Raw genomic sequence first — 27942 nt, forward strand, 5'->3', positions numbered from 1 at the left:
CCCCGAACTCGGCCTCAGAGGGCTGAAATGCATGTTCACCAGATGTGCACGTGAAACCACAGTACTTCTGCTAACAATGGCTAAAGCCAACCAGGAGAACGATATGAGCATCAGCACAGCCGTGTTCTCAGCCTCAGATCTGTACAGAGAGCTGACATGGAATGTAAACAGATCTAATATGGCCCTGTTTACACCTGTGTGATCTGATCATAAGTGGACAGGAGTTAGTACAGGTGTGAATGGGGTAAAATGTGTCTGAGATGTTCCGATCACCCAATCCACCTTTGGACTACACCGGTAGTGTGAACGCTAAAGTGTCTCAATCCAGCGACAAACGACTACCTAAACATTCGGAACAGCTCATACATTTACAGTGTCTGACAACAAATGAAGTAAATTCAATAACATGGTCGCTGGAGACGCATTCAAGACCCATAGAGATGCCAGATGTAAACGACTGGACGTCTTAATGTCCACTTATGATCACTAGAGACAGATGTGTCAGATGTAAACAGTGCCTGAATTAATCCACAGCGTTTTCCAATACAGCAGCAGCAGCAGCTAACGCCAACCGCAAAGGCAATCCATGCATGGGCGCTTTCTTTTCAAGTGCTGTGCATCGCATTCGGTGGCAGATCCATGAGTATAAATGCATGTACGTGTGTGTGTATTTCCACCACAGGGGTTTCCAGTACGTGTGCCCTCTGCAGTAGTTGATGCTAACCAAGTGTGCAACGAACGCATGGGCACTAAGACGGTTAAGAGTTTCTGCTTTGTACTTGGCCTCAGTTCAGAGTGTACGTGTGCTCCTGTGAGTTATATCCGTTCTCAAGACCTCATCGATTACCACTTTAGCCTCAGTGCTACAGGGCAAAGAGCAGGTGATCAAGCACAGCTCCATAAAACACACTTCTAGACAGGCTGCTGGATTATAAAGCTATGGAAACGCCCACCTACACAAGGTCCAGAAGACTAAATTTAGCAGAGAGGTAGATTCTTAGAGACAGGGTGAGGAAGGAAGCTCCACTTGACTGCCAGCAGAGACCTGCTCCACACGCATTTTTGCCACACGCACACTGGAGGAGCTTCAGCAGGGGGTCAAAGCTGCTTGCTGGCTCGTTGCTACAGTGTGAATCCGAAAAAAGCGTAGAGGGCTGCTAATAAAACCGCCTTTACCTCTATGCGTCTAGCTTACACAGATTTAGCACAATATACACATATACGAGTCCACTCACATTACAGGGAAAAGCACAACGCAAGCAGCTCTGACTCCGCCCACCAAAATCAAACAATCGTATTAGCGGAGTGGTTCTGAATCCTGGCCCCTGCCATTCACTGCGTGTAGTAGGGCTGCACAATATATCACTTCGTAATTATCGCGATATTTGGCTTTGCAATATTGATAGAAAGATGCATTATGCAAATGAGCTCTCCAGTCAAACGCAGTGTTTTATATTGTGTACTTTGGGTGCACTGATGAAAGCACTCATGCAATCCAACCAAAGTAAAATATTTTAGACAGAAGTCAAGAATGCAGGCCAATCCTTAATGCATTTTAATATATCCCCAATTGCAAATCTGGCATTTTGTCATTATCGTGCAGCCCTACTGTACAGTATTTTTCTTTTTCCCTCCCTAACACAACCAGTTCAGCTCAAGAAGGGCTTGTAAATGAGCAAGAGAAAACAGGGGTACTCCAGAATTGAGAAACACTATTTTCTACAGTAGTGCCCCCTACAGGCCAGAGGAGAAAACAGAAGGCCAGAGTGCAGGCAGCAGGTGCAGGAAAAACAGTACGTCCACCTGTGTGCCCAGACCGCGAGTGCGCGCGTTGTACGGTGTATGTGAGATTTCATTGTGTGGGGATTTGGGGCTGAAAGCCAATCAGTAGAAATTTCAGAGAGCAGGTCAATATCAGAATAAAAGAGCCGTCATAAAGTCAGGAGGTGTCTGAAAGAAGTGTGTGTTTGTGTGTGTTTGCAGGCGGGGGTTTTAGTTCTCGGCTGGGCGAGCAGGGAGCGCAGACGCTGGAGCCGGTGGTATACCATCAGGCTGTGCAGGAGGAGGTGGGCCAGGATCTGTAACAATAAAGAAAACAAATGTACAGTTATGATTGGGGTGGACAATATGGTGTTCATCTTTTGAATTAAATCACATTAAATCACAATATGCTTTTCTAAGCATATCGCTGATACTGTCAGTACTTAAATGCTGAACAACAGCATGTTTCATTAAAAGTGGCCTGTTTATTTGGATTTAGTGCAGTGCAGCATGTATAACGTGACTACTGATTCTTTTTTCCCCCCCCATCTCCAACTTATTAAACCTCAGGGAAAAAAAATCTCTTATATTTGTCATGTATTGTGAAAATGTCTTTTTTTGTACACAAAAAATTGCTGTGCAACCACCGCTAAAGGTTTCCAAATGAACTGTCCAAAGTCTAAACTAAGTGACAAGAACAGCTCATACTGCATTCAATGGTGATGTCACAGCCCTAAACACATTTACATATGTTGACCCATTTTCCCTACAGCAGTTTAGACCTCACTTTGCAGAGACTAGCAGCTTTTCATCCCTGAAAAAAGTGCGTTTGCAGACTAAAGCGAGGAGGACTGAAGCAACAATCTCTTTTCTACTGTTGCTTTTTCAACAAGGCATATCACAGAGCAGCCAATCGGAGCAAGTCATTGGCTTACAATGAGCATTATAACAAAAATACTGTTTACTTTTAAGAGATAAAGAAGTTGGAAAATGGGCATATAAAAAATGAATGATGACTGCTGGGTATATAAAAAGTAAACAAAATTAATATATGGGCTGTTTAACTACTGACTTTCAGCACTTTGACAATAGGGGTGAAATATATATGCAGTAAATACTTACACAGGCCGTTGGGGGCTCCCGGGTGTCTAGGGCCCATCATAGGGGGCATCCCGCCTGGCGGCGGTCCACCAGCAGGGGGCCCTGGCATCATTCGGCCTGGCATGGGCTGACCTGGTCCAACCATTGGTCCTACACAAAAACAAACACACATACAGAATGAGTACAAGTGGTGTAACAATACATATGTTTAGGTTCAAGACAATGTTTAGACAATTTAAGACAATTTTTTAAATTTAAAGGCAAGATTTGATAAAATGTTTCGATGCTCTATGTATTCAAAAGGACCAGAGTATGATTCGACTCGGATCGACAAAGTTCATATGTTTGTGCATGCTGACCTGTCTGTGGTGGGTGGTGGGGTCCCATGGGGTGGTGCATTGGGGGGTACCCGGGCCCAGGATGACCGGGGTGACCGGGGTGCATGCCCGGCGGGGGTCCGTGTGGCAGAGGGCCATGGGGCGGTGGTCCATGTGGTGGGGGGCCATGTCCTGGAGGTCCATGAGGCTGAGGTGGAGCTCCATGGTGACCCCCTGCGCCCTGCTGAGCTGCTGCAGCTGCTGCCGCCGCCTGCTGCTCCATCTGCTGACGAGCCTTCATCTCTGCGTACTTCAGCTGCTCCATGTGGAACGCCTGCCTCTCCGTCAACAGCTGCTGCCTCTGGAGCTCGAGCTGTAGAGAAAGTGTTAATAATTCAAGAATTAATTCAAATAGCCTGACTGCGCAAAACATAGAGCATTTTAATCCCCCCCCCCACAGCTTAAGCGCACCAAATGTTCAAATGAGTTTCCTAAAAAGGTATCAACAGCTGAATTCCACGACTATCGCTATTGTGTGCGTCATTCAAATAGAAGAAACAACTGTAGGTGTTTGCAGACAGCACATAAAACAAGAGAAAAAAAACAGTATTTCTACAGAAGTGTCACTCAGTATTAGAGTTAGTGTTTAATATGTGATTTTCGCTAAAAATGTACATTAAATAAGTAAAATGTTTAAAAAAGGGGCACTTAAACATGTATTATATTTAACATTATGTTGAAGTCAATAATGGAGATGCATTAAAAATGTGTTCTCACATCTTGGCAGTTCGAAACAAAATCTAATCATGAGATGCCTAGAGATTCCCACCTTTACTTGATACCAAAATAAAGCTAATACAGGCTGATTAGCTGAGACAGACACACACTGCCGCTTCCCCGCACTACCATACAGGCTGTGAGCAGAGTTATATAAAGACCCATTCTTCACGCACTATTTCCAGCTGCTAAACTGGGTTACGCGCTCCAGCCGTGACACCTCAACATCCCGCGCTGCTTCATCGAGTTAAAGTGTCAGGACGGCGTCTCTCCAGAGAGTGGCACAACTACACACAACACTCCCTAACTGGTGCGGCTAACAGTGTAGAGTCTGACACGAGGTGACGAGCCAAAATAGCTTGTGCTGTATTTGCACTGTAAGCTTTCGGCCTCCAAGACCAGAAATGGTGTAAAAAGACTGAAAGCTGAAGAGAATGAATTATACATTAAACATGGCCAGTTTCATTACAATGAGACTACTGCCAATATTAGGCTGCACTTAGAGGCTGCATCCTCCTTTGAAAGAGACAGTTTGGCCTACAATGGCACTCACCCGCTCCCCATCACACTTTTCTCCAAATGTAGTCGATTAGAAAAGCCATGTTTGGTCTCAGAAGTTTGCTTCTTTAGTTTTTTGAGCTAACAAAGCTAATGGAAGCTTATACCCCATAATTAGCATGGCGCTAACTGCATGCTTAAATAACGCTTGATTAGACTTGACTATGTGGTTTCTGACACTGTTATCTATAAACATGAACTGAAGTACAGACCAAACTCAGGCTTAAGGATGTCTGCTTCTCTAACTTGTCAGTTTACTTTCTTTATTTTTTAAATTTACTATAAGTTTTTTATTTATCGTTTTCAACAAAGCAGCTCTCTGCATTAATGATCAAGTGCCCCCCAAAACCATGTTTTTAAACGAGCAAGTCTAAAGCTGGGGGTCCTGACTCACAAAATGGCAGTCAAAAAAGGTAATGTTACAGAGGCCTACTCTGACACATCTTTGACAATAACCTCTCTATACAGCACATCCACGCCGGACGTCTTAGTTCACTGAGCACATTTTAAAAAAAAAAAAAAGAGGATTTTTTAAATTTGATTTTTAGGTGAACAATTGCTTTAACATAGCTTATCTGCTGCCATGCTGTGCAGGCCCAAAGGACGGTGCTGATGTGGAAGTAGGGCACAATAAGTTGAGAGAGTGGGTTAAATCCTCACCGCCTCCTTCTCTCTGTCCATTATCGTCTCCAGTTCCTCGAAGTGACGAAGTTTAATCTCCAGCTTCTTCATCTGAGTCTCCACCAGCAGAGCCACCAGAGACTTGATCTTTCTCTCCTCTACAGCGGCCAGGTGCTAAAACAGAGACAGAGAAAGAAACTCTGTTAAATAATCAAACAGTTTGCTGAGGGTATGAAATAAATATTTACTGCAGCTATATAAAGACAGCAGTAGGGCAGAAAAGCCTCAGTCTACAGGTTAAATATGAAAAAGATCCAAGCTGGACACAAGAGTCACACACAGATTCTGAGATTTTAAAAACTCTCCTTATATCACACAATACAGAAAAAAAAAAAAAAAGTAATTTTTTTTTTATTATGTAATTATCATTATGACCATCATTGATAGCGTCTTATTAATAGGAATGATTATAATCATTCCAAAATAAGTGAAGATTATATTTAATAAAGAACACTTGCGCGCAGGGCTCTCTGTTCACTGTTTTTGGACTTGAGAGTAAAGTCCATATCATATCACATCTTATTCACTTTTATACCAGCAATACACTTGGCGGTACCTTAGCTTTAGTAGCAGCGGAGGCAAGCGCGGCTGCTGCAGCAGTAGCAATGTTTCCTTCTCCCACATCCAGCTCCAGCTTCTTCCTGCTCTCCTCTGGCATGTCGCCGGCTTCCTTCCCTTCCTCAGACACTTCCATCGCCTCCTCCTTTTCTTTCTCTGAAGCAAACATGATAAAGAAACGTTAACTCCAATAACAACAAACGCTGGTGGATTTTACAACAGCACTCCTGCTAATACAATTCCTAGTTAAAACTAAATCTAGTTAATCTCAAGTTCTTTCCAAGGTGAATTTGGGGAGATTCTGTAGTTTAAACGATTTAAACAAGATCAGTGATTTTAATCCAGTATGAATCTGCAGCACAAGCAGATTTCAATTTGACTGTGAAAACTGTGGTGTAATTTTAATCCAGTATGAAGGTGTAGTACTAGTAGATTACAGTCTGATAGTACTAAGACTGATTTTACTCCAGTATGAATCTGCAGTGCGCGCCAATCAAATCTCACATTATGTAACATCCTTGCAGGAAACAATCCAGCTCCAATAACACTTAAAACACTTAAGAAGCTGTATTTACCAGCATCGGCTGCTGCAGCCTTTGGCTCTCCTCCTTCACCCTCTTCTTCCTCACGCTCAGGTTTTTCTGTCGTTTCGCTTTTCACCTTCTCTCCTTCTGCTGGTTTCTCTGCTGAATCGCTCGGCTTCTCTGCCTCGTCTTTTGACTCGGCCTAGCACACAAAGCATTACATAAAAAAAACAGCAAGTCTTCAGATTTCACTTTGTCAAACCTTTTAACTGTGTACTTCTGGCTACGTTCACATTTCCAGGTTTAGTGGCACAAATCACATTTTTAGCCCTAATGTGACTCAGATCTGATGTTTTCAGAGCTGCGTGGACATGCAAATCTGATCTTTTCAAATCCGACCTGAGCCACTTTCATATGTGGTCCTAAATCGGATATGTATCGGATTCGTGGTCATGCAACCTTAATGTGACGCTCAGATCGGAATTCATGAGCTTTTTTCTCTGCACGTGCGCCATCATTCAGCGTTACCATGGCAGCAGCACCTGTAAACGGTGGAAAAGCAGCTCATCTCACCTTTTCCGTCGTCGTCTCACTCTAATAATGAAGCTGAGAGCTGATCAGAGTTAATTATCTTCTCAGAGAAGCTCGTTCTGACCGTTAGTTTGTGCTGATGATGCTTCATTCACGTGACGTTACTGAGTAGGATGTGTTCATGAGGGTCATTTCAGGACGCCGGTTCGTCACATTAATGACAGATTAGAATCACTTACCGAAACGAGTGTGAACCATCGTGTCAGAGAGATCGGATTTGAGCAACAAGGCTTCTAATGTGAATTTAGCCTTTAACCCCTCAAACTGCAGGCTGAGGGACAAACTGAGGACTCAAAGTGATGAGTCCGTATGTGGGCGCACAGTTTGAGTTACCTTTTTATCTTAAAATAAAATGTTAGCTATGGTCGTAGCTGCATGAAAAAGCTAACTTCAAACAGATTCAGCAAGTGGAGACCCAACTCACCTTATCTGGCTGTTGAGCCTCTGAATCTGTGTCCATCTTCTCAGGTTCTGCTGTTTCTGAAAAAGAAGGGAGGAAAAAAAGTATCCCTACCATTACTATGTGGTTGTTGTGACAAGGGCAAGATTATTAATACGCTTCATCTCAGAGTCGGGGTGAAAATCTCTGACAATTAATCAACAGGTAAAATTTCACCACCAATCGAATCCATTATTTTAGTTGCTTATTTCTGAGATGTGTTTAAGGCGTGTATACATACATACATACATACATACATACATACATATACACATATATACACACACACACACACATACACACATACATATACATATATATATATATATATATATATAAATATATATATATATATACACATACACACACACAAAATACAATATACACTCACGCTATGATTTATAAACTCACTGACTACATTTTATATATCTCTGACACTAACTGTATATGATAAACTCAGACTATACATAAAATATAACACACTGATTATCATATATGCAGTCAATGTGTGTAAATATCAGCATATACTCATTGACTGTATATATGATACTCATTAACTGTATGTATGATATGATGTATTGACTATATGACATCTGTGATATTCAATATATCTATCAATATATCTATGATAGTCAATGAGTGTATATGATACGTACTCACTATGATTTATACACTCATTGGTTGGAACATGCAGACACTTTCACTGGACGTCGGTAATAAAAACTGGAAACTGTTCACTGTGTAAGTCATGTTATTTTCATGTTCTGTGTTCAAAATAATGTTTATTATTGACCATGAAATGTATTCTGATTACAGCGTATTTTGTCTACTCACATAACTAACAAAATGTACTGCTTTATAAATGGATGGAAAAAAATCTTTGAGTCATTCAGCTATTTGTCTATTAAATAAACACACTGATTATTACTGATTGCAATCAACGCAGCTAAACTGCCACATTCAGATGCACAGATGTATTTTTGCCCCCCTACTTAACAGTAAACTGTGAATGAGGGCTAGAAGACCACTGAAGCAGACACAGCAGCATGCAGAAGGCTGGAAACAGCAGCCGGTCCAGCGCCAGAGAGAATCCGGCATTTAATCAATAGTGCTTTGTGAGCAGTTCAGTCAGGCTGAGCCAGAAAAAGAGCCGCGCTGCACCGGCCGCAGTTATTCATACTGATACTGGTAGTAAAGGAATAATAAAGAGCGAGCCAGAGTTTATCAGGCAGCTAATAGCTGCTCGTTTCTGAGGAAAACTCTCTGTGACAGCGCTGTGTGGACCCAGAACAGAGACAGAGCACAAACAGACACACAAAGGACTGAACAGAAAACAGAGCTGTGCATATTTGATCTGAAGGCCCAGTCCAATTTCACCCGTTGTCCTATACCACTTAGCCTTCTGTTCTGCATGTTCTCATCTAGGTGTAGGGTGTCCCGACCGTTGTTGAGATAGAGGGGGAGGGTGAAGTGTTGGGGCTACATGACCCTCCAAACTGAGGTTTTTCAGAGACTCCAAACGGAGTGATATGAGGAAAAATGAAAAACAGACAAGATGGCTGAACAAGAGACCAAAGAAACACACAAATGTGAGAATTTTCCCCAGTAAAAACTATAATAACCATCATATTATCTTAGTTTAATGTCGTTTCAGTGTATTACGGCCTTTCTTCATAACAAGCATAAAAAAAGCTAGTAGTATGCTAATGTCTCTGTAGCTAGCTAACTAAATTACCTGTTCCACCTTAAATAGTCCAGCAGTTCTGATGCCTGAAGAGCCAGAATGTAACTGCTGCTCCATTTAAAGTGGAAGCTGGTGAATATCTGACTTCAGCTTCGTATCACTGAAGAATTAGGGGGGGGGGTGATAATAAATAATTGCCCCCCTCTTTGAAGATCATATGATGCCCTAAATGTAACTAAAGCCCAGCAGTGAGGAGCTGAACTTTACCCTCCTCTGCTCTCACTGAAGACTGGCAGGGTCGCCTACAGAGCAGCTGCTAGAAAACAACAGAACGGTGTACGTCAAGTTTAGTTCATATTGTGCTTCAGGTTAAAGCAATATTGAAGTAGCATTAAAGTGTGAGTTCAGCCAAAAGACAAACTGACTGTTTTTCGCAAAAGCAGCTCTTCACATAAATGATTAGACGTAAAAATCACATTCTGAACCACTAAGTCTTAAGTGGGGACTCGCGAAATGGTAGTCAAAAAAGGTAACATTACAGAGGCGGACACTGACGCATCTTTGACAGTGACTTCCCTACAGCACGGATATCCGAACGTCATCACAAGTTAAGCAGCATGACAGCGCAGAAAGCACAAGGACACCAGCGCAGGCGGCTGCATGTGACAAACATTCGAACATGCAGTTTTATTTTGACAGCCCTACAGAGCTGTGCGCGTGGGGCTGCTGCAGCCTCAGTAGTAACAGTAATAGTATTGGTAATGTTTGTGTAAGTGCATGTGAAAACCAAACAGAGCTTACATTAAATGACCCAGATTCAACCCCTCCCCCTACAGCCCATCTGGCAGCGCCACTCTAATCCAAACAGTCCCCCACACGCTGCCCCTCGGTCATCACGCCACGTGGGCATTAACATTTGTAGCTCTCAGAGTGATGAGGTGACGAGGTCCTTCAGATGAGGTCTCTGACTCTAAGGGGCCGACCCTAAACATCTCTGTCCTGACTCTAAGGGACTGTCCCTAAATGTCTCTGCCACATCTCAAAACGTCTCCATCCTGGCTCCTGACTCTAAGGCCACTCCGGCCATTTCAGCATCTGAAGTGGACTCAGCCTGTGAGTCAGGCAGCTGAGTCACAGGTTTCTGTGCATATATGAACATGTCAAATGAACTCAGACCCTCTAAAGGGCCCCATAAACGAACAGAACTGAGACTGTGCCTCGAGCCGAAAACAGAACCCATTGCGGCAGACACTCAGGGTCATTTTTCCAATTTTGTGCAATGCACGTCGGCCAATCGTTCCAGCGTGGCCAATAGGGGAGCAGCAGGCATGTCTGGCGGTTCCTCTCGCCACCTGAAAGGTTAGGCGTATCACAGAACGCTGCCCACTTTACGAGCTCTGCAAACACCGTGAGTGATGTGAAAAGGGTCCAAGTTCTAAAGGAAGTGTGGTCAGAACAAGAAGCAGTCTGAGATCTCAAAAAACCAGAGAGAAAACAGAGTCCTCTTTACTTCACTTACATTCTGAACACAAAAAAGAACTGAGATCATGCGCATTTGGTTCCCTTTCAGGCTTAACAGAACTCAGTTTGGTTAATTTAAAATGAAATATATGTGAAAAAACCCACTGCTTTGTGCATTGTGAGAAAAAAAACAGCGCCAGTCAGCTTTTTTGTTCTGTTTTATGGTAAAGACCTCGAGGCTTACCATAATAAATGGCAGTCTTTCAGAACTTCAGCAGGTAAAAACTGACTCCCAAATATTATATAAGGTATTACAGGATAAAGACTGCCCGAGATCTTGTGACAAGACAGCAGAGCTGATATTTTAAAGAAATGAGATGCAAAAGCCCAGGTGATTTTACCACATTAAAGGCTGATGCTGAGTTTCAAGCTGCTTTCACACACTGAACGCTGAATGAGTGAAGTTTCACCGCTGCTCTTTCAAATGTTATTTTCATCGGGGTACGCAGATATGGATTCAAAATCTGGTGCGGTAGAAGCGCATGGGTCATTTTTCCACTTTTGGTGACCATCTCGGCCAAGTATCAGCAAGGCCAATAGGAGAGCATCTGGTGTGCCTGGTAGCTCCATTCACCAACTGAAAGGTTAGTTTTATCGGAGAGTGTCGTCCACTTTCCACCCAACCGGCGAGTGCTGCACATACTGCGAGTGGTGTAAAAGGGAACTGAGTTCTAAAAAAGCTGTGGTGTGAACAAAAACAGGTCTGAGATCTCATCAGTGCTGAAAAGGATATATGAAAACTAAGAGACTATCCTTAAAAGGTCTCTGCCCAGTCTCTAAGTGACCATGTCTAAACACTGGCCTACTGCATGTACTGCACTGTTTGTCTTCATTCACTATTAAATCCTTACAAGCGCTGCTCTATCTCCCTCTGGTGGAGACAGAGTACAGTAAATGCTGCAGAAACCCTCACGGCACTTAATCTCCCTTCTCGCTTTATTCATCTCTTTAGGGTCTCAAACTTGCTATTGAAAACATTTAGTTTTGAGTATAAAGTGCTACCAATCGGGGTGCTGAGTGTTTAATAAAGGTGCTCTATGGAAAGAGGCTCAAAAAGTACAAAAATGATTATGCCATGCCAATTTAAATTAAGGACCTTCGGATATCCTATCAATGTGAGAGATTACCTGTTTTCTCTGGCTCTTCTGGTGCAGTGCCAGCAATGCCACTGCTCTCCAGGCCGAAGGATGGATCCACCTTCCCCGTGTTTCTGGCTGCCTCCTGCACCTTCTTCACATGAGCCTCCACCAGCTCCGCCGGAACTTCCTCACGCACACGAGAAAACTCCTCTGCACGTACAAGTTGGACAGAGACGGCACGCAATCAGTCTCACGTTTAAATGCTATCAAATTTTTGTTTAGTACAATTAGGGGGAATTCCACCAATTTCTGAATATTTCTGCATAACAAATGGCTACGATAAACAAAGTCATTCAGACTGTTACACACTTAGTTCTAGAGAAACTTTTCACTTCTCATCATTGAAACTGAAACTCAATAAAACCCTCCTGTTATCTTTGAAGACAGTTTGATTGTATTCAATGTTTAACGTTTCTAAATAAATGACTTTTTTGCTTAATATTATTGGTTTTCTTAATTTAATGGGGACAACTGGGCAAACAAATTTTTACCAAAAAAACCAGTGTGTTATGTTTCAAGTTTTAACTGTACAAAACAACACAAAAAAAAACAAACAAACAAACAAACAAAAAAAAATCAACATTTTACAAACATTTGATTGATTCAACCCTCCAATTATCTTTAGGATCAATTTGACCGCACTTGATGTTTTTCAAACTCTAAATAAATGACTGACACCTTTTTTGCTTCATATTTATTGACTTTTCCTAATTTAATCGAGAAATCTGTGTAAACATAAAATTCGTACCAGAGGGGAAAAATATGCTGTCAATGTCATGTTTTAACTATATTTTAGCTATTTTGCAAACATTTGTTTTGATTGATCAGGATGATTGAGCTCACAATAACACTTTTATAATCTTCAAGTACTGACCAACAACATGCTGAGACAATTCATTGCGATACTCTCATCACCCATAACTAACACCCACATATTTCACACTCACTCACCTAAGGCAGCCTTGGCAGCAGCAGCGGCCACTCTGGGGTCCACCACAGAGGCGAGGAAGGCCACAGTGCTCATGACGGGGTTTCCTGATTGGCTGAAGGGGACTGGCTGGTAGGCCAGGGGTCCGAGGGTCGTCTCAGAGTTTTCTAGGTACGGGTCTTCAATAGGCAGCCGGAGGAAATGCAGAATACATTCGTCCTGTGTGCGGCTCCCCACGTGCTCTGAAACCTTGTTCCAGTCGTCCTTATACATCTCCAGAGCCTACAGCACATAGAGCAGAGGATTAAATCAATCCCCTCTGATTATTCTCAGAATAATCTTAACACCTTGTGTTATCAGTATCATTTGAACTTCGGCAAGAACGGGCAGGGCTAAGCTGAACCAGGCTAAATAGGTAGATATACGTAAATGCATTGTTTGTGATGGCACAAAATTCAAAACAGCTGTTTTTGCAGTGTTAACCCCTTAACAAATCAGGTTTATTTCATAGTAAGGGTTATTATTCATTTACTACAGGGACTTCAATGCAAACTAAGGGAGCTATTCTTAGGTCATAGAACTGTGTAATAAAACTTTGGGCCCGCTGGCTTGTTAAGGGGTTAATTGCCATTTATGAACATAAGTTAAAACAGTTTGCTGGCCAGTCCTTATCAATTAGCATATTTACTTAGTAGATGAAACTACTAAAAGACAGAGACAAAAAGGAAAATTCTGTTTGCCGTGACACGCACCTTAATTTAGAAAGATACTGACTGTATATCGCCACCCTCAGAAGAAAACCTTGTATCTCCATTTTTGGCGGTTTTCAGTTTTTTACATAATGTGAAAATGCATGTTGCTCTTTACATTCTGTGTAAATTTCATGATGAATGGACCAAAAGAAACAGCCCAAAATTACTTGGAAAAAAAGTCTGGTTCAATTGACTTACATTAAAAGTGAAGTATTTTTTTCCTTCTCCTGTAAAGTTACCATTTTGGAGAAACAAGGTTTTCTTCTGACAATAGCAATATGTTTGTTAAATGTCACACTGTTAGGGCAGTTTTTTTGTTTTTACCAAGCTACTGGTTTAAATGATGCACATTAGGAAATGTATGTTATTGTTATTTCTACCCTGCCAGTTACGATTAGCAACAACAAAGGCCAGTTTGGTAGCACAGCATATTAAACACTACATGATCTACTTCCAGTTGATGTGGGATGATTACTTACACTCATTAGGTTGAATGGGATTTTTTTTTACCAGCGTTCTGTAGCGTTCTAACAGTAGAAGCTTTGAAAGAACACCTTGCTCCAGTGCACCATGCAAAAGCTATTGGTTAACAGCACAAACAACCCACATTCTGGCTGGTCAGATGTCTTACCTCTAACAGCAGCAGAGTTTCCTGTTCAGTCCACTCTCTGGTACTGCCTCCTTTAGTCTGTAACACACAGACACTTCATTACAACTCCAGACTGTGGCAGTGACAGCCCATAAAACGACGGTCTTTATATTGCAGAAGGAGTCCTGGGTCAGTTTCTCACCTTCGGATTCTTCTTAGAGTACATGTCTGTCCGCAGGCCGAAGTTCTGCAGGTCTGTGGGCTTGTCTTTGCTTTTCTCTGGAAAGTTCAACATCTGCTGAGCAGGGGGAACCTGGTGGATAAAAAAGGAATTTGATCAGGACACAACTAGCAACTGCACTAAATAAGCCTTGATAAATACACAACTTTGATTTCACAGAAATGTTGCTTTAGCTAAGATACGCACACTATATGCCAAAGGCAGTTGATCAGCAAAGACATGTTTGGTGTCTGAAAATTTCTACTTTAGTTTTACCACTGGAGCTACGAGGCAGCTCATACCCCACCAATTAGCACAGTGCTAATTGTAGGTGTACATAAGTGAATACTTAACAATGCAACCCAAGTTAATGGGGACCCATAATGCTCATTTTCAATGTTCAACATTTTATTTTTGGTCTACTAGAACAGATTTACAGCTTCTATGTTCCAAAAACATTATTTTTCCCCTCATACTGTTCATCTCTATTCACCCTCTGTCTGAAACACACTGTTAGAGCGCCTATGTCTTTAAGCCCCACCTCTTGTTGAGCCCACTGTGCTCTGATTGGTCAGCTCACCCACTCTGTCCTGACTGGTCAACCGCCAGAGTGGTTTGAAGTGGCAGTGATCATTTAAAGCATTTAAATGAACTATTCGAGTTAACAGAGGCAAATCAGTGCCAAAGACTGACCTGCGGAGGGCGGTGGTGTAGCGGTACAAGGCCGGAGGGAGTATCGGCCAGGACATTGAAGTGGGATGTAGGAGGGGGTCCCATGGGCAGCGGCCTGCTCTCCGCGTCCACCTGATAATTAACGAGGCCCCACTGCTCCAGAAACGCATGCACCCTGACACACACACACACAAAATAAACACGCAATAAAAACCCACAAAACAAATGACAAGAAAATCAAAACAGAACCTAGATTAACTCAAATGTGTCTCCAGTGAACACTTAAGATCAGAAGTTGTGCCTGGAGCAACAGCACTGCACACGTTTACTACTTCGGTCTCTCTCTAGTAAAAAATGAAGCTGTGTTCAGGTTTTTCCAGGAGGTCCTTCGTCACCCTTCGAGACACTTAAGTGTTTAAACTGCCAATTTTACGGGGTCACCTCTGAAGGTGATCAGATTAAAATATACACAAATGGTTTGGACAAACCATATCCTGTCCTTTCATACCTAAAGAAAACAGACTCAGATTCCAGCAGGTCATAATGTGAAGAAAAGACGCACGTAAGTACCTCATCACAGCACACACGTCTCCGGCCAGGTTGCGCCTGCAGGAGGTGGAGGTGAGGTACTCCTGCGGGTTCAGCCGGTACGTATCAATCATGAAGTTACGATAAGCCAGATATCTGAGCAGAGAAAACAGCACAGTTACAGTTAGAAACAGAAAAACACAGCAATGACTTAGAAATACAGCACAAATTTAAACCCTTCAACAGTGTCCAACAGTGACCGCAGCACAGAGAGATGATTAAACAAACAATTAAAGGGATCAGATTTTCCAAATGTGCTGGGCTCGGGTCAGGGCCAAATTTCTGGTCAGGTTTCTCTCAGACCGCCTCCCACATACAACAAACTACACTCTGCACTTCTCCTACTTTCCTTTTATTCCATACTTTATTGTTTTTATCTACTTTCACTATTTTAAAGGAGTTTATGATGTGCCATACCAGACCTCACCAGAAAACTAATGCACTAGAGATAAAATGGCATATAACAGGAAAATTTATTCATTTGTTAACTGTATGCATCTATATATTTGTATATATATTGTATATAAATATTTTTGTTTAAAAACATACATATAGATACATATGCATATTTTATAGAAATCTGAAATTTCATTACACTTAATTCTATATAATTTTATATGAACATTTTATATACAAATACAAATGTATTTCATATATGATATAAATGTTATACAACTTCTATTGAGTTATTTTTAATATATTTTTATATATTTTCTAAGCTCATCTTTTTAAGTACATTTTTATTTATTAAGATTTATGAGCTTTGATATGCTTGATTAATACATTGGTTAAAGTGGAATCTAAACTCACTGGTGAAATCGAAAAAAGAGGAATCTAAAATTTTAGTCAGCTGACTATTTTCTCCTCTATTTTTTTTTATTTATCCATTATCTAAGGATGGTCATCACTGTCGTTATGCGTCTGCCGTTATCCTGATTTTTTTTTTTGTTTTATTCAGCAGTCTGGGTGATGGGCCTGTTTAGGTCAGTTTTGGACACAATTTATTTTATCAGTTTCATACTCAGTTGGGTTTGAACCAGCTTCAGCTGTCTGAATTCAGCTGAAGGTTAGCCTAAACAGAAAGTTGGTAAATACTGCAGCGAAGTACAGCTCATCTACTGGTGTGAACTTACATTTCTGGAGATTTTGATTTGTTCTTGCCATTGAAGAACTCTGGCAATGCCCGTCTTTCGATTTCATGGATACTAGAGAAAAGAGAGAAAAAAAAAGAGGAAAAAAAAAACAACAAAAAAAACACTTGAACACTTCAATACCAGCAGAGCAGGATTTCCATTAAAATCCCTCAAATTAAAATCACAGTGCTCCAATAAACTTTTATAACCATAAACACAGAATGAGAGAAGCTCTTACGAGTTGTAGTCGAACCAGGCGGAGTAGCTGGGGATGACGATGTGATGGGTTTGTTCGGTCACGTTGTCTTCACTAGAGTCGATCAGACGGTTCACCTCCATTTTACCCTGTTCTTCGTCATCCTGTCAAACAAGCAGAATATACATTAATAAACAGCTTCCTTCAATGAGAGTTTATAGAAAAAAACCCACTGTGAGCTCCAACTGAATTTGGCACTGAAGATGAAGAGTCTGTAGATTAAACACAAAACAACGATACATATTTAAATATCACAAATTCACCTACCACAGTAAACTGCTGTGGATTAGACCCAATTATACGAATGCTTGCAATAGGTCGTGCCTAATACCTCATGTCATGCCTTAACTTGTACATGTTATACACTCTGCACTTTTTATATCACATGAACTATTGTGTGAACTTCATTTAAAATACATAAAAAGTAAACTTATCATTTACTGGTACCAGAATGGAACAGGGGTGTATATATTCAGGTTCAATGCAATTTTCAATTCATAGTAACACTGAAATAGCATTGAAGTCAAAATTCAACTCCATTTTCGATACTGTGTTAAAACTGTCTTGAAACACAATGGAAACTCTTCCATCTAGCTCAGTCTCAGATTTAGGTTTTTATATGTAGTCTGAAAATGTTCTCAAATAGAACTTCAACAAAATAAAATGCAAAATCATAACCCCTATAAATTAATCCGTTAGAACGTCCACTGCATTTGCCACAACCCCTCCTCTTTACTCTGACCGTATTCAGACGTCTAGTTTTGATCACTGACAGTGGTTTCTGTGAAACACAGTAAATCATAAATGCTCGAAAGAGAGCAAGGGGTGTTTCACATTTAAATAAACTGTTTTGATCTCATTTTTACTGTTTTTCAAAATCATTACACCCACGGTATTGACTAAGGTGTTAGTTATTACCATCTCAGCCAAGAACTTGGTCAATGTCCTTGAAATTGCCGTTGACAGTCTGTTGATTTCTACATTTGAAATGTAAACTGTACGAACACCAGGCTTTGTTATTTTTCTGACTAATTTTGTGAACAATTTAAACTGCAATTATGTTCTATAAAGAGTCAAGATTTTTTTTTTTTGGCCAAGAAGGCCAGAATATCCATGTTGCCTCTGACTGAGCTGTGTGTTACTAGGTTCCCCACTTTTAAACTTAAGATAACACTGTTGATAATGTAGGATATATATATATATATATATATATATATATATATATATATATATATATATATATATATATATATATATATATATATATATATATATATACACATACACACACACATACATACACACACACACACACACATATATTTTTTTTTTTTAATTGCAGCTCTTGCGATTTGAAATTGCGCTCTCTTCAATTGCGATTGATATAAAAAACATACCTTTCAGCCCTACTTTCCAGCCACAGAACAGATCTTTTAATTTATGAAAAGAAACAGACACCACAAACTTGAAACAGATCAATGAAATTGATAACGCTTACCTTGCCACCAGATGCTACTGAGCCATCCTCCTGTTCATCTAAGAGAGACATTTCGGGGGGAGGTCAGCCAGGTAAAAAACAAAAAGATCTTTAAAAATAACACTATGCACACAGGGGTGCTCTTACCCAGATCAGCCACAGTTCCTCCTTTGACTGGTGCGTTCTCACTGTCTTTTTTCTGATTCACTGCAAGCAATCAGCAAACGTTAGCAGGATGTGGGGAAGACCAAAACCAACAGCAGCAACAAAGACACAGGCCTTAAGCAGAAAGCTAAGATGCAGACGGGCCATTTGAAAGAAAAAAAAAAAACGTTAAAGGCAAGAAGTGCCTGCACAACCCATCACATACCAAAAGGACCCATAAACATTAATTTATTGAAAATGTCTCCTAGCATTGCTAACTTAAAAATAAATATCCGTTCTATGTAACTTAATTCCTTATATACATACATATATATATATATATATATACATATAATATACATATATATATATATATATATATATATATATATATATATATACACACACACACACACACACACATACACACACAGGTTTGAGGCATGGAAAAAATGATCCCTGCGTTCCTCCCAATGTCCGTACAAAATTTGGTAAAGGTCATATTTTAAGATCTCTCATTATCACCATACAAAACGTTTAGTTGCTTCATGTTGTGTATGTGTGATGTGCACAATGACAAATATGATACATTAAATATAGAGTAAAAACCTCACCGTTTTTCGGCAGCGAGACCTCCTCCATTCCTGGCACAGGTGAAGGATCCTCCATGTCCTTGGTGAGATCTTCATCCTGCTCATCGTCATCACGGTGACCACGGCGTTTCCAGTGCGGCCCTGGATTCCTGACACCGCAGAGCAGGAAAGGTGAGCAAATCTTAATCTAAACCCTAAATCTAAAGTTTAAAACTACATACATAAAACAACGATCAGAGACATATTTTGTGTCAGAAGTTTGCTTCTGTAGATTTAGCACTGGAGCTATGAGGCTAAAGTAGCTAACAAGTAATGCAAGTCTATACCCCACCAATCACCATAGTGCTAAGTGCACATCTAAATCTCATACTCAAAGTGTGCTGTTCATCTAATCTACAAACATGGATTAAAGCACAAAATTCAATGTTCTTACCTGGGTTGGTAGGTTTGCTATATGTTTAATAAAACAGCTAAAACTCAGTCTTTATGCTACTGTTATTGTAGCTTGTCTTTGCTGTTAGTTTAACCGGTTATAAATATTATTATACTATTAGCTATAAACAGCTTTGTATTGTTTGTTTTTATTAACTTTAATGCAAACATAATGGCAAGCTGATTAAAACATGGATGAGAAATTAAAAAAAAAGATTGAGAAAAAATAATTACGTTTATCCATCTTAAACTGCGCACAGCGTGTTTGCTGATATTTAAATATCACCTAACTTGACTGGCGATTGCAATAGATGCAACAGACTTTAGCCTCGTAGCTCTGGAGCTAAAGCTGAAGCTTTAAAGCTAAAGTATCAAACAGACACTAAACCTGTCTTCGCTGTGGTAAAGAAGGGAAATCGTCTTTGGAAATTTCGCTGTTGTTGATGGGGGCTGAGGGTGCTTACCCTTTCTTGCCGCCCTTCTTGCGGGACTCAGCGGGGGTGCTCGGTGGAGACGGAGAGCGCCGCCTCTTCTTTCCTCCGGCCAGGGACTTTCGCTCCTTACGATCGGGCGTACGGGAAGACTGATCAGTAACCACGGTGACGGAGTGAGGGATGAGAGAAAGAGCGAGAGAATGCGAGAATGAGAGAATGGAACGGTTACACACACAGCCGGGAGGGGAAGGGGGAGCTGACGAAGGGACACAGAGGGGAGGAGGGGCAAGAGGATGAGGAAGGGTGGAGCGAGGAGGAAGAGCTATAGAGCGTGGGCGAACAAACATGGACATACACGGATGACGAACACACGTACAGGCCTGGGGGCTGCTTCACAAAGCGTGAGTTCAGAAAGGGTGGGCAACACCACAAAACATACATCACAATAGTTTGGAGAAACTATACATTAAAAGAGTCCTGATATGCTACAACAGACATAAAGCACAAGCAAAACACCAGAGCGTACGGGTGTAACGACTGTAATGCAGCACTGAAAATGGAGAAGCTTTGTATGAAGTTTAATTTGAATCAGCTCAGTTTTCTGTATTGTTTATAGCTCAATATGAGTTTCATAAGATCACTGTTTCACACAGGGACATGCGATTTCTCAATCTTCTGCTTTTTAAGAATGTTTTATATGAGCTAATAAACATAACTTTAACACATAATCCAATCTTGACCTCAGAAATCAAATCAAACCTGAAAAATGTTTACCGCTACACTCCCTGCAGTATGACATTTAAGAAATGGCACGAGTACCAGGGCTTTAAATCAAAACCTCCAGTTGAACAGCTGTGATTTTAATTATATATTATTAATAATAACATCTCGCATTCTAAAAGCAGAGCTTTAGCCCAATAGCAACAAGCGACATCATTTCATCTGATTCTTTTAATGAAAAACAAGATACCTTTGTAATTATGCTTGACTGAAGTTTAATATAACGTAGACGACTAATACAGGCTTGGAGCTTAATTTGCACAAAATAATTCATTAAAATCGCAAGTGCAATACTGGTCAGAAAAAGTGCAATTAGACATTTCCCCTAGACCACCATAATGAGTACACTGATTTTTCTTTAATTCAGTGTTCTGCCCCGCATAACAAACGAAACAGGACCGATCTCACGGACTCCTGGCATTGTCAAGATTTGAATCAGCAAACTACCTAACTGACAAATCCTGCTTTGTGAAATGCCCCACCGAGGGGCCGATAAGTCAACTGACTCACCTCCTCTTCTCTGGGGAAGATGCGCTGCCTGAAGCTCACCGGCTTCCTGTTCTCGTCTACCTCGTAGTCTTCCTCATTCATCCACTCGTTGAATGCGTCCGTGTCCAACACCCATTTGGCATGCACCTGAGACAAAACGTCTTTAATACTGTGGCCAATGTAGATCTTTGTTCAATATAGTAACTGTAATTAACAATTTTATTCTCATTAAGTAACATTTACCCTTACACTCAACTTATTACATGCATGCTATGCCGCTTATATGCAACAAAGGTAAACATAATTATCAAGTAAACTGTCTGAAACCCATATCTGCACATTTATAAACCACTGCACAAACACGCCAATAACCAGAATGGTCTGAGGTCTGAGCACTCTCACCCTCCAAGGTTTCTCTGAGCTCGGTGGGTCCTCGACCTCTCCATCCACGTCACTGGGGGACACCCAGGTATCGTAACTGAAAACAATAAAATGTCAGACTTATGAGAGATTTAAACACAGTGGAACCAAAAAGGGAACAGAAGGAACTAATTACACCAAACAATCTGAAAACAGGACCCTCAGATCCAGTAAGCCCAGGACCAGCTACCCTTTAGTCTGCAACTGAATGAGGCTTTTTTAGAGTTTGTTTCTCTATTTTCCAAGTCACACAATGTGTCAAACAATTCTACACACCTGTCTGGGTAATTGCCCCAGTGAACCAGCACCTGCTTGTCTTTCCGCATAACAGGACGCAGCCACTCCTCTGTGACAGAGAACATCACAGTACCATCAACATTAATAAATAAAATAGTGGTGCAACAATACATCACTATTAAAATATAGTGACACAGGACACACAGCCTATGACAAAAAGATTATGCTGTCACAACACAATATTACTGATATATAAAATCATTAGAACACAAAATATAGCATTATTAATAATAACAATAATAACTGTGATTGTTTCATACAAACATTATTCATTTTACAAAACCTCAAAGTCTGGCTGAAATGAAATGGCACAATTATAGATTTTAGGAAAAAAGAAAAAAAGTCCCTTTTGTACTGTACATCAAAACAAAAACCATGTATTTATTTTCTCCTACTATTTCATATTTTACATTACTGTGCAAAATTACAAACTAATTTTGAAATTTGTCTAAAAAAAAAAGAGTCATATACAGTCAATATGATGCCGAGCTGCACAGCTGCAGGACTGACCTTCCTCAGACTGTGATGGGGAGGGATAGATGAGGTGAGTTGCTTTGGACTTATCGTCAGTGATGGAGCCCTGGAGAAGAGCCAACAAGAGCGAATATTAGAGAAATTAAAACTGTAAAATCTGTCCCTGAAACTGAAAACTGATGTGTGGGGTAATGTCTGAATTTCGCTGATTATGGCATCACGGATGATTCCTTGAAATGGTTCGGACTGCGAAACGATTCTGAAACCAACACTTTATACAAACACAAAAACACAGCTGAGAAAGAAACTGTATATTGCCTTCTAGAATGACAAAAAAGTAGGTTGTAGAGCGGTGTGTTTGTGTGGTAAAATTTACACAGATAAAGCTATGCATGCACAGAAAATCAAAACAAGGAATTGTAATATGCAAAATAATTCAGTTTTAACTGAATTCAACCATTTTTCGATCTGTCTAACCTGATGTCTCTTGATGATGTCTTTGAGTTTGCTCGCTTGCTTTTGGTCCACATCAGATGAAATGTACACAACAGGTCGAGTCAGGCAGTTGTTCTGGAGAAAACAAAATTACAGAGCACAGCTAAAGAGCTGAAGTTCAAGTAAACTTTAAATCTGGAGCCTGGTGGTGTTTCAGGTGTGCAGACAATGGAAAGCCTACCTGAGCAAGCGTTTTCTCGATATTCATGAACATCTCCACATTCCTGTCCATTCTGGATGGATTCTGCAGATCAAATCTTCTCCTGAACACAGAAAACCACACACAGTGAGACCAGAGGAAAAGAGATTTCAGCCAGGTTCCTCAGAACTGATATAGCTCAAAACCCTTTTAAAACTTTTCAATAAATCAATTTTTAATTAATCAAAATAAAAACAAACTCAATGTAAATTTCTAGTAACCTATTTATAGAAATGGCTTCCTCAAAAATCTAACTTACACAATTTTCCATGCTTGGAGCCCGTGTTAGATTTCAGCCGGAGAGACCAACTCAACAGTCACCCTTACAGTTTCCGTAAAAATGCATCACCAAAACTTCTCTCAGCCCACATCCAGCTTTTTAAGCACTTCAGCTGATCTTAACATTACTATGCTTTTTGAAAACCAAGCTCAGCATAAAAACTGATCCACAAAGACAGCAGTTTCCAACCCTGGTCCTGGTCTTTTTAGTGTTCCTCCCAACACATCCGATTCAACTAATCAGCTCTTTAAGAAGCCCATCCTGAGTTGAAGTTGAGTGTTAGAGCAAGAAAAGGCAGGGGGTACTTCAGGACCAGGGTGGGAAACTGTACATAAAAAAAAAAAAAAAAAACAAATAGGACCTGGTCATAGCAATAACTTCAGCACATTTTTCTGTGCTGTGTTCACAAGTTTGCGTTGAATTAAAGTCACTCCGCACCTCACAGCAGTATGCAGCCGACGGCAGCATAAGGCCATGCAAATGTTAGCGTGGTGACCGGAGTGGTGGTGAAAATGGATGATCAGAGAGCTTTAGCAGTGTAGATTGATTATTCATAGTGAAAAAAGACAGGAGGACGCTCTGTACTCTTATTTTTGCTGTATAATACTACGTCTGGAATTGAACATTTGCTGTCCATGGCTCCCCAAAAACAAAAAATAAAATGAAAAACGATCTGCGGATTGTTTCCACTGGCGGTGACAGAAATTAGCATCAAGGTTCCATTGAAAACAATGAACTATCCAGTTTGCAGTCGTCAGTCTGCTGCAAACATGCAAACGCAGTGTCAGTCTTCACACTTATATCTACTTAAAACATTGTACTTAGTTGTAGAAATACTGGGATAAATCAAAACACTTACCAGCCCTGCTCACTCTTGAACTTGTAGGCTGAACCCAGAATATGACACAGTGCTCCAGCTGGCTTGAAGTCCAAGAAGCTCTTTGCCTAAAAAAACACAAGGCAAATGAGAAGGCATTTACAATTATTCTGACCCAACAATTCCAGTGTCAGTTTGGGTCCTTAATGTTCAGGGGTTATAAATGTTTTAACTTCTTAAAACTGAGATTTCTGTACGATTGAATGACTAAGGTGTAAACAGAGTGGTTTGGTGTGAAAAGCTCCGTTCTAGAAAAACGTAGAGCCAGAACTGTTCACAGTGGTGGTGATAGGAACCAGACGTCCACCTCTAAAAGCTCCCTCACAGAAAGTTCCTACATGAAATGGTTATGAATTCACTGCCTGATGACTGTTTTATGATAGCTTTGAAAAGACTATGGCCTTAAACATGTGTAAAAACCCCTTATTAGGAAGAAGCACATATTTGACGGTCCTTATCATTTCTGATTTTCCACTATTTTCCATCATCAACATTCCATATAAACTCAGAAGACTCGTGTAGGTTCACTGGTGGTTCTGGATAGTAAATAAAATGTCTATATTTGTGTTGTAGTCATGGCGACCCCTGGTTCCTATCACCACCACTGTAAAGACATCTGAACCATTTCACACCAAACCACTCTGAATAACTTTACATCTCGATCAGTGGAATTCCTATTTAAAAAAAAAGACCATTGAAACTACAAGTACAAAGATTCTTATTTAATGTGCACACTGCGCTAAAACAACAAAGAGGACCAATTATGTTTTTTTTGCAATGACTTATGCAGCTCTCTGAATGCTAATAACATCTACAATGTGCTCTGAAGAGTGCATTCCTCATGACAACGATAAATTACAATCATATTTCTCAGTCCTGTACACTTGTTTATGTGATGCTAAACAAAAACAACTGTACTTCTTAAAATGAATAGTGAAAGCGGCATCAGTGAAGCGGCACTTACAGGCAGTTTGGTGAGGGCCGGGTTGCTCACCCTGCGGCCAAACGCGTCCTCCTGAAACTGGAGCAGCTGCACCACCAGTCCTGCCAGAGACTTACATGACGGAGAGTCGGCCTGGACATACTGCAAAAAAAACAATCACTGTTTAAGTGCTCAACACACTGTGTAGTCTTAAAGCTCTTGTATCCTACATGTTTCTTGCATTTTAACTTCTTCCCTTAGATCCACTTAAGACACCTGTGCGGCTTTACGCGTCAAAAATAGTTCTAATAACTTGAAGGTCTTAGTTCTGAAAAGCATTACAGACCACTTTCAACCCCCCACTGACATATGATGTTGGGAGTGGGCTTTACAAAAATCAAAGTAGTATCAAAGCTATATTATAATTATCATCACTTTCACAAGAAGACAAAACATGATTCCATTATATATAAACTGTTATTACTTTTGAAAAGTTTATATTCAAAACTTTTACAAATTGACATACAACATTCTGGAGGTTTTAAACATTTTTTTACACAATCTTTGCCCTTAATTAAATACCCCAATTAGAGAATGATTTCATGTTTACAGACTATATCAAACTCAAAAGAAGGGAAATTTGGTTTTCCATAATATGGGCCCTTTAACCTGGGTGGATGTTTATTTCACCAGAACACATGAAACAGAAACAGCAGCTTAAACATACAAATATTAAACAAGCTAATGAAACTGAGGTATGCTAATGTGCATACCTACTTTAGTAGATTTTTAGATGAACACACCAAGGTTAGTATGAACTGCTGACTTGTCCTTGAGGTCTTCACAATCATTTCTGAACCATCTAACTGTTAAAACAGCCAAATATAAATCCACAACTGTCTAAAATCTACAACTGGGCCAAACCTTGGAACTGGAACTTTTATCATGAAACATTTGGCTTGTTTTTGGCCCATCTGGCTGCCCCTCAAAGCCTTGAAACAAAAAGCAAACAAAAAAACAACCTGCTGCTAAACAAATGAGTAAAGCTCGTAATTGATCAGATCAGCTGAACAGTCAGCAGTTTGACAGTTTTGCTTAGCTACAGCAATCCAAATTAAATGCTGAGTGAAAGCTGGCTTCCTATTACTATTCGCCAGCGTCTTGCTCGAATTGTCCCGTTCCACCTTAAATGGCGCAGGCGCCAGACTGTAACTACTGCACCATTTAAGGTGGAACGGGATAATTCGAACAAGAAGCTGGCGAGTAGAAATAGGAAGCTGACTCCAACTTTGCCCAGTCCGGCCAAAACAACTTAAAAATAGCTCACATTCAGAAATAAAACAGATATCTAACTCCCACTCTAATCACTTGTAAAAATATGCGTCCTAATAAGAGATAAACTACTACATATTAGGACTCGTTAGCATCGCCGGCTAACCTCCCATTCAGCATTGTAATCAAAACACTGAGTCTGTTAGCCTAGCTTGGCTAACTCACACTTCGGCCGATTTTTTACCGATAAAAGCGCACAAAATTACAAAAACCTGAAACAACTATGGGGTAAATGTAGTAGACTTTCGAGCTAAGTGAGCTCTGAAGGTCTGGATAAATGAAAAACGGTCTTTTCGATACAGAAGGCTCAGTGTTGTTGAACAGGAGATCACGCTGTTTCTGCCGAACTCTATTGTGTGTTGGCGCGGGCCGCGTTAGCTTTAGCATCAGCAGCAGCCCCAACGCTACCGTTGTCGTTAGCGTTAGCGTTAGCATTAGCTAACCTTTTTGTAGTGTTTTCCGATCCACAGCCGCACCGCCTCCAACTGCGACACCGTCTCTCCGCTCTCCCAGAACTTAGCGGACGGTCCTCCGTCCTTCTTTCTGCCGACCGAGGCTCCGGTGCCGGCCGCTCCAGTCCCGGTTCCCCCCGCTGTTCCACCGGCTGCTCCCGCTCCGGTCGCCGCCATCCTCGCGCCGCTCAACTGCAAGTCCGCGCCAGGCCGCGCACCGCGCTCCTTTACCAATCACGAGAAGCCTCGCGGCGTTAAAGCAGGCGGCGCCTCTAGCGGCGGCGCAGAGAAACAACAACTCTCACTGTTTTTCTTCGATGCTACAGACACTGGCCAGTCATAACATTACATTGTCCACTTTATCAGCTCTACAAACTGTAGTCCATCTATTCCTCTGCATACTCTATTACCCTGTTCTTCAGTGGTCAGGACCTCCATGGACCCTCACAGAGCAGGTACTTTTTGGGTGGTGGGTCATTCTCAGCACTGCAGTAACACTGACGTGGTGGTGATGTGTTAGGGTGTGTTGCGCTGGTCTGAGTGGATCAGACACAGCAGTGCTGCTGGAGTTTTTAAACACCTCAGTGTTGCTGCTGGACTAAGAACCAAAAATATCCAGCCAACAGCGTCCTGTGGGCAGCGTCCTGTGACCACTGATGAAGGACTAGAGGATGACCAACACAAACTGTGCAGCAGCAGATGAGCTATCGTCTCTGACTTTACATCTACAAGGTGGACTGACAAGGTAGGAGTGTCTAATAGAGTGGACAGTGAGTGGCCACAGTGTTCAAAACTCCAGCGGCACAGCTGTGTCTGATCCACTCGCACCAGCGCAACACACACTAACACACAATGTGAAACTATGTGTTGCGCTGTTTTAGTCATTAGTTATGGACTACTGATTGTTATTACCTCTAATCTTTGACTAAACAAGACTGACCTTCATAGTCTACTCTACTTTGGAGCAGATTTACTGAAAGAGGCACTGAAAGAAGCGCTACTGACAGCCTACTGACACAATGTGCTGGTAGGGGTCAATTTAATGATTTATCTACT

General features: G+C 41.0%; 1 protein-coding gene across 2 annotated transcripts; it reads right to left on the minus strand.

Annotated features, from left to right (window-relative positions):
- Positions 1–1416: 1416 nt before the first annotated feature.
- On the minus strand, positions 1417–27079 carry smarcc1a (SWI/SNF related, matrix associated, actin dependent regulator of chromatin, subfamily c, member 1a). Of its 2 annotated transcripts, none has more exons than XM_036558091.1 (28): positions 26878–27079; positions 25145–25264; positions 24163–24248; positions 23006–23087; positions 22807–22899; positions 22366–22435; positions 21835–21904; positions 21541–21616; positions 21160–21285; positions 19900–19994; positions 19025–19152; positions 18414–18473; positions 18288–18325; positions 16772–16893; positions 16534–16605; positions 15383–15496; positions 14834–14987; positions 14123–14233; positions 13963–14019; positions 12603–12861; positions 11640–11801; positions 7293–7348; positions 6329–6479; positions 5752–5909; positions 5175–5309; positions 3222–3552; positions 2884–3012; positions 1417–2078 (listed from the first exon to the last, which is right to left on the minus strand). In XM_036558091.1, exons 1-28 carry the CDS (start codon positions 27061–27063, stop codon positions 1993–1995), a joined length of 3327 nt encoding a protein of 1108 aa, XP_036413984.1. In that variant the 5' UTR covers positions 27064–27079; the 3' UTR covers positions 1417–1992. The 2 variants fall into 2 exon arrangements, with proteins under 2 accessions (XP_036413984.1, XP_036413983.1); XM_036558090.1 differs by having other exon boundaries at positions 19900–20018.
- Positions 27080–27942: the final 863 nt, after the last annotated feature.

This window comes from Colossoma macropomum, unplaced genomic scaffold, assembly GCF_904425465.1.
Source record: "Colossoma macropomum unplaced genomic scaffold, Colossoma_macropomum, whole genome shotgun sequence".
Classification (NCBI taxonomy): domain Eukaryota; kingdom Metazoa; phylum Chordata; class Actinopteri; order Characiformes; family Serrasalmidae; genus Colossoma; species Colossoma macropomum.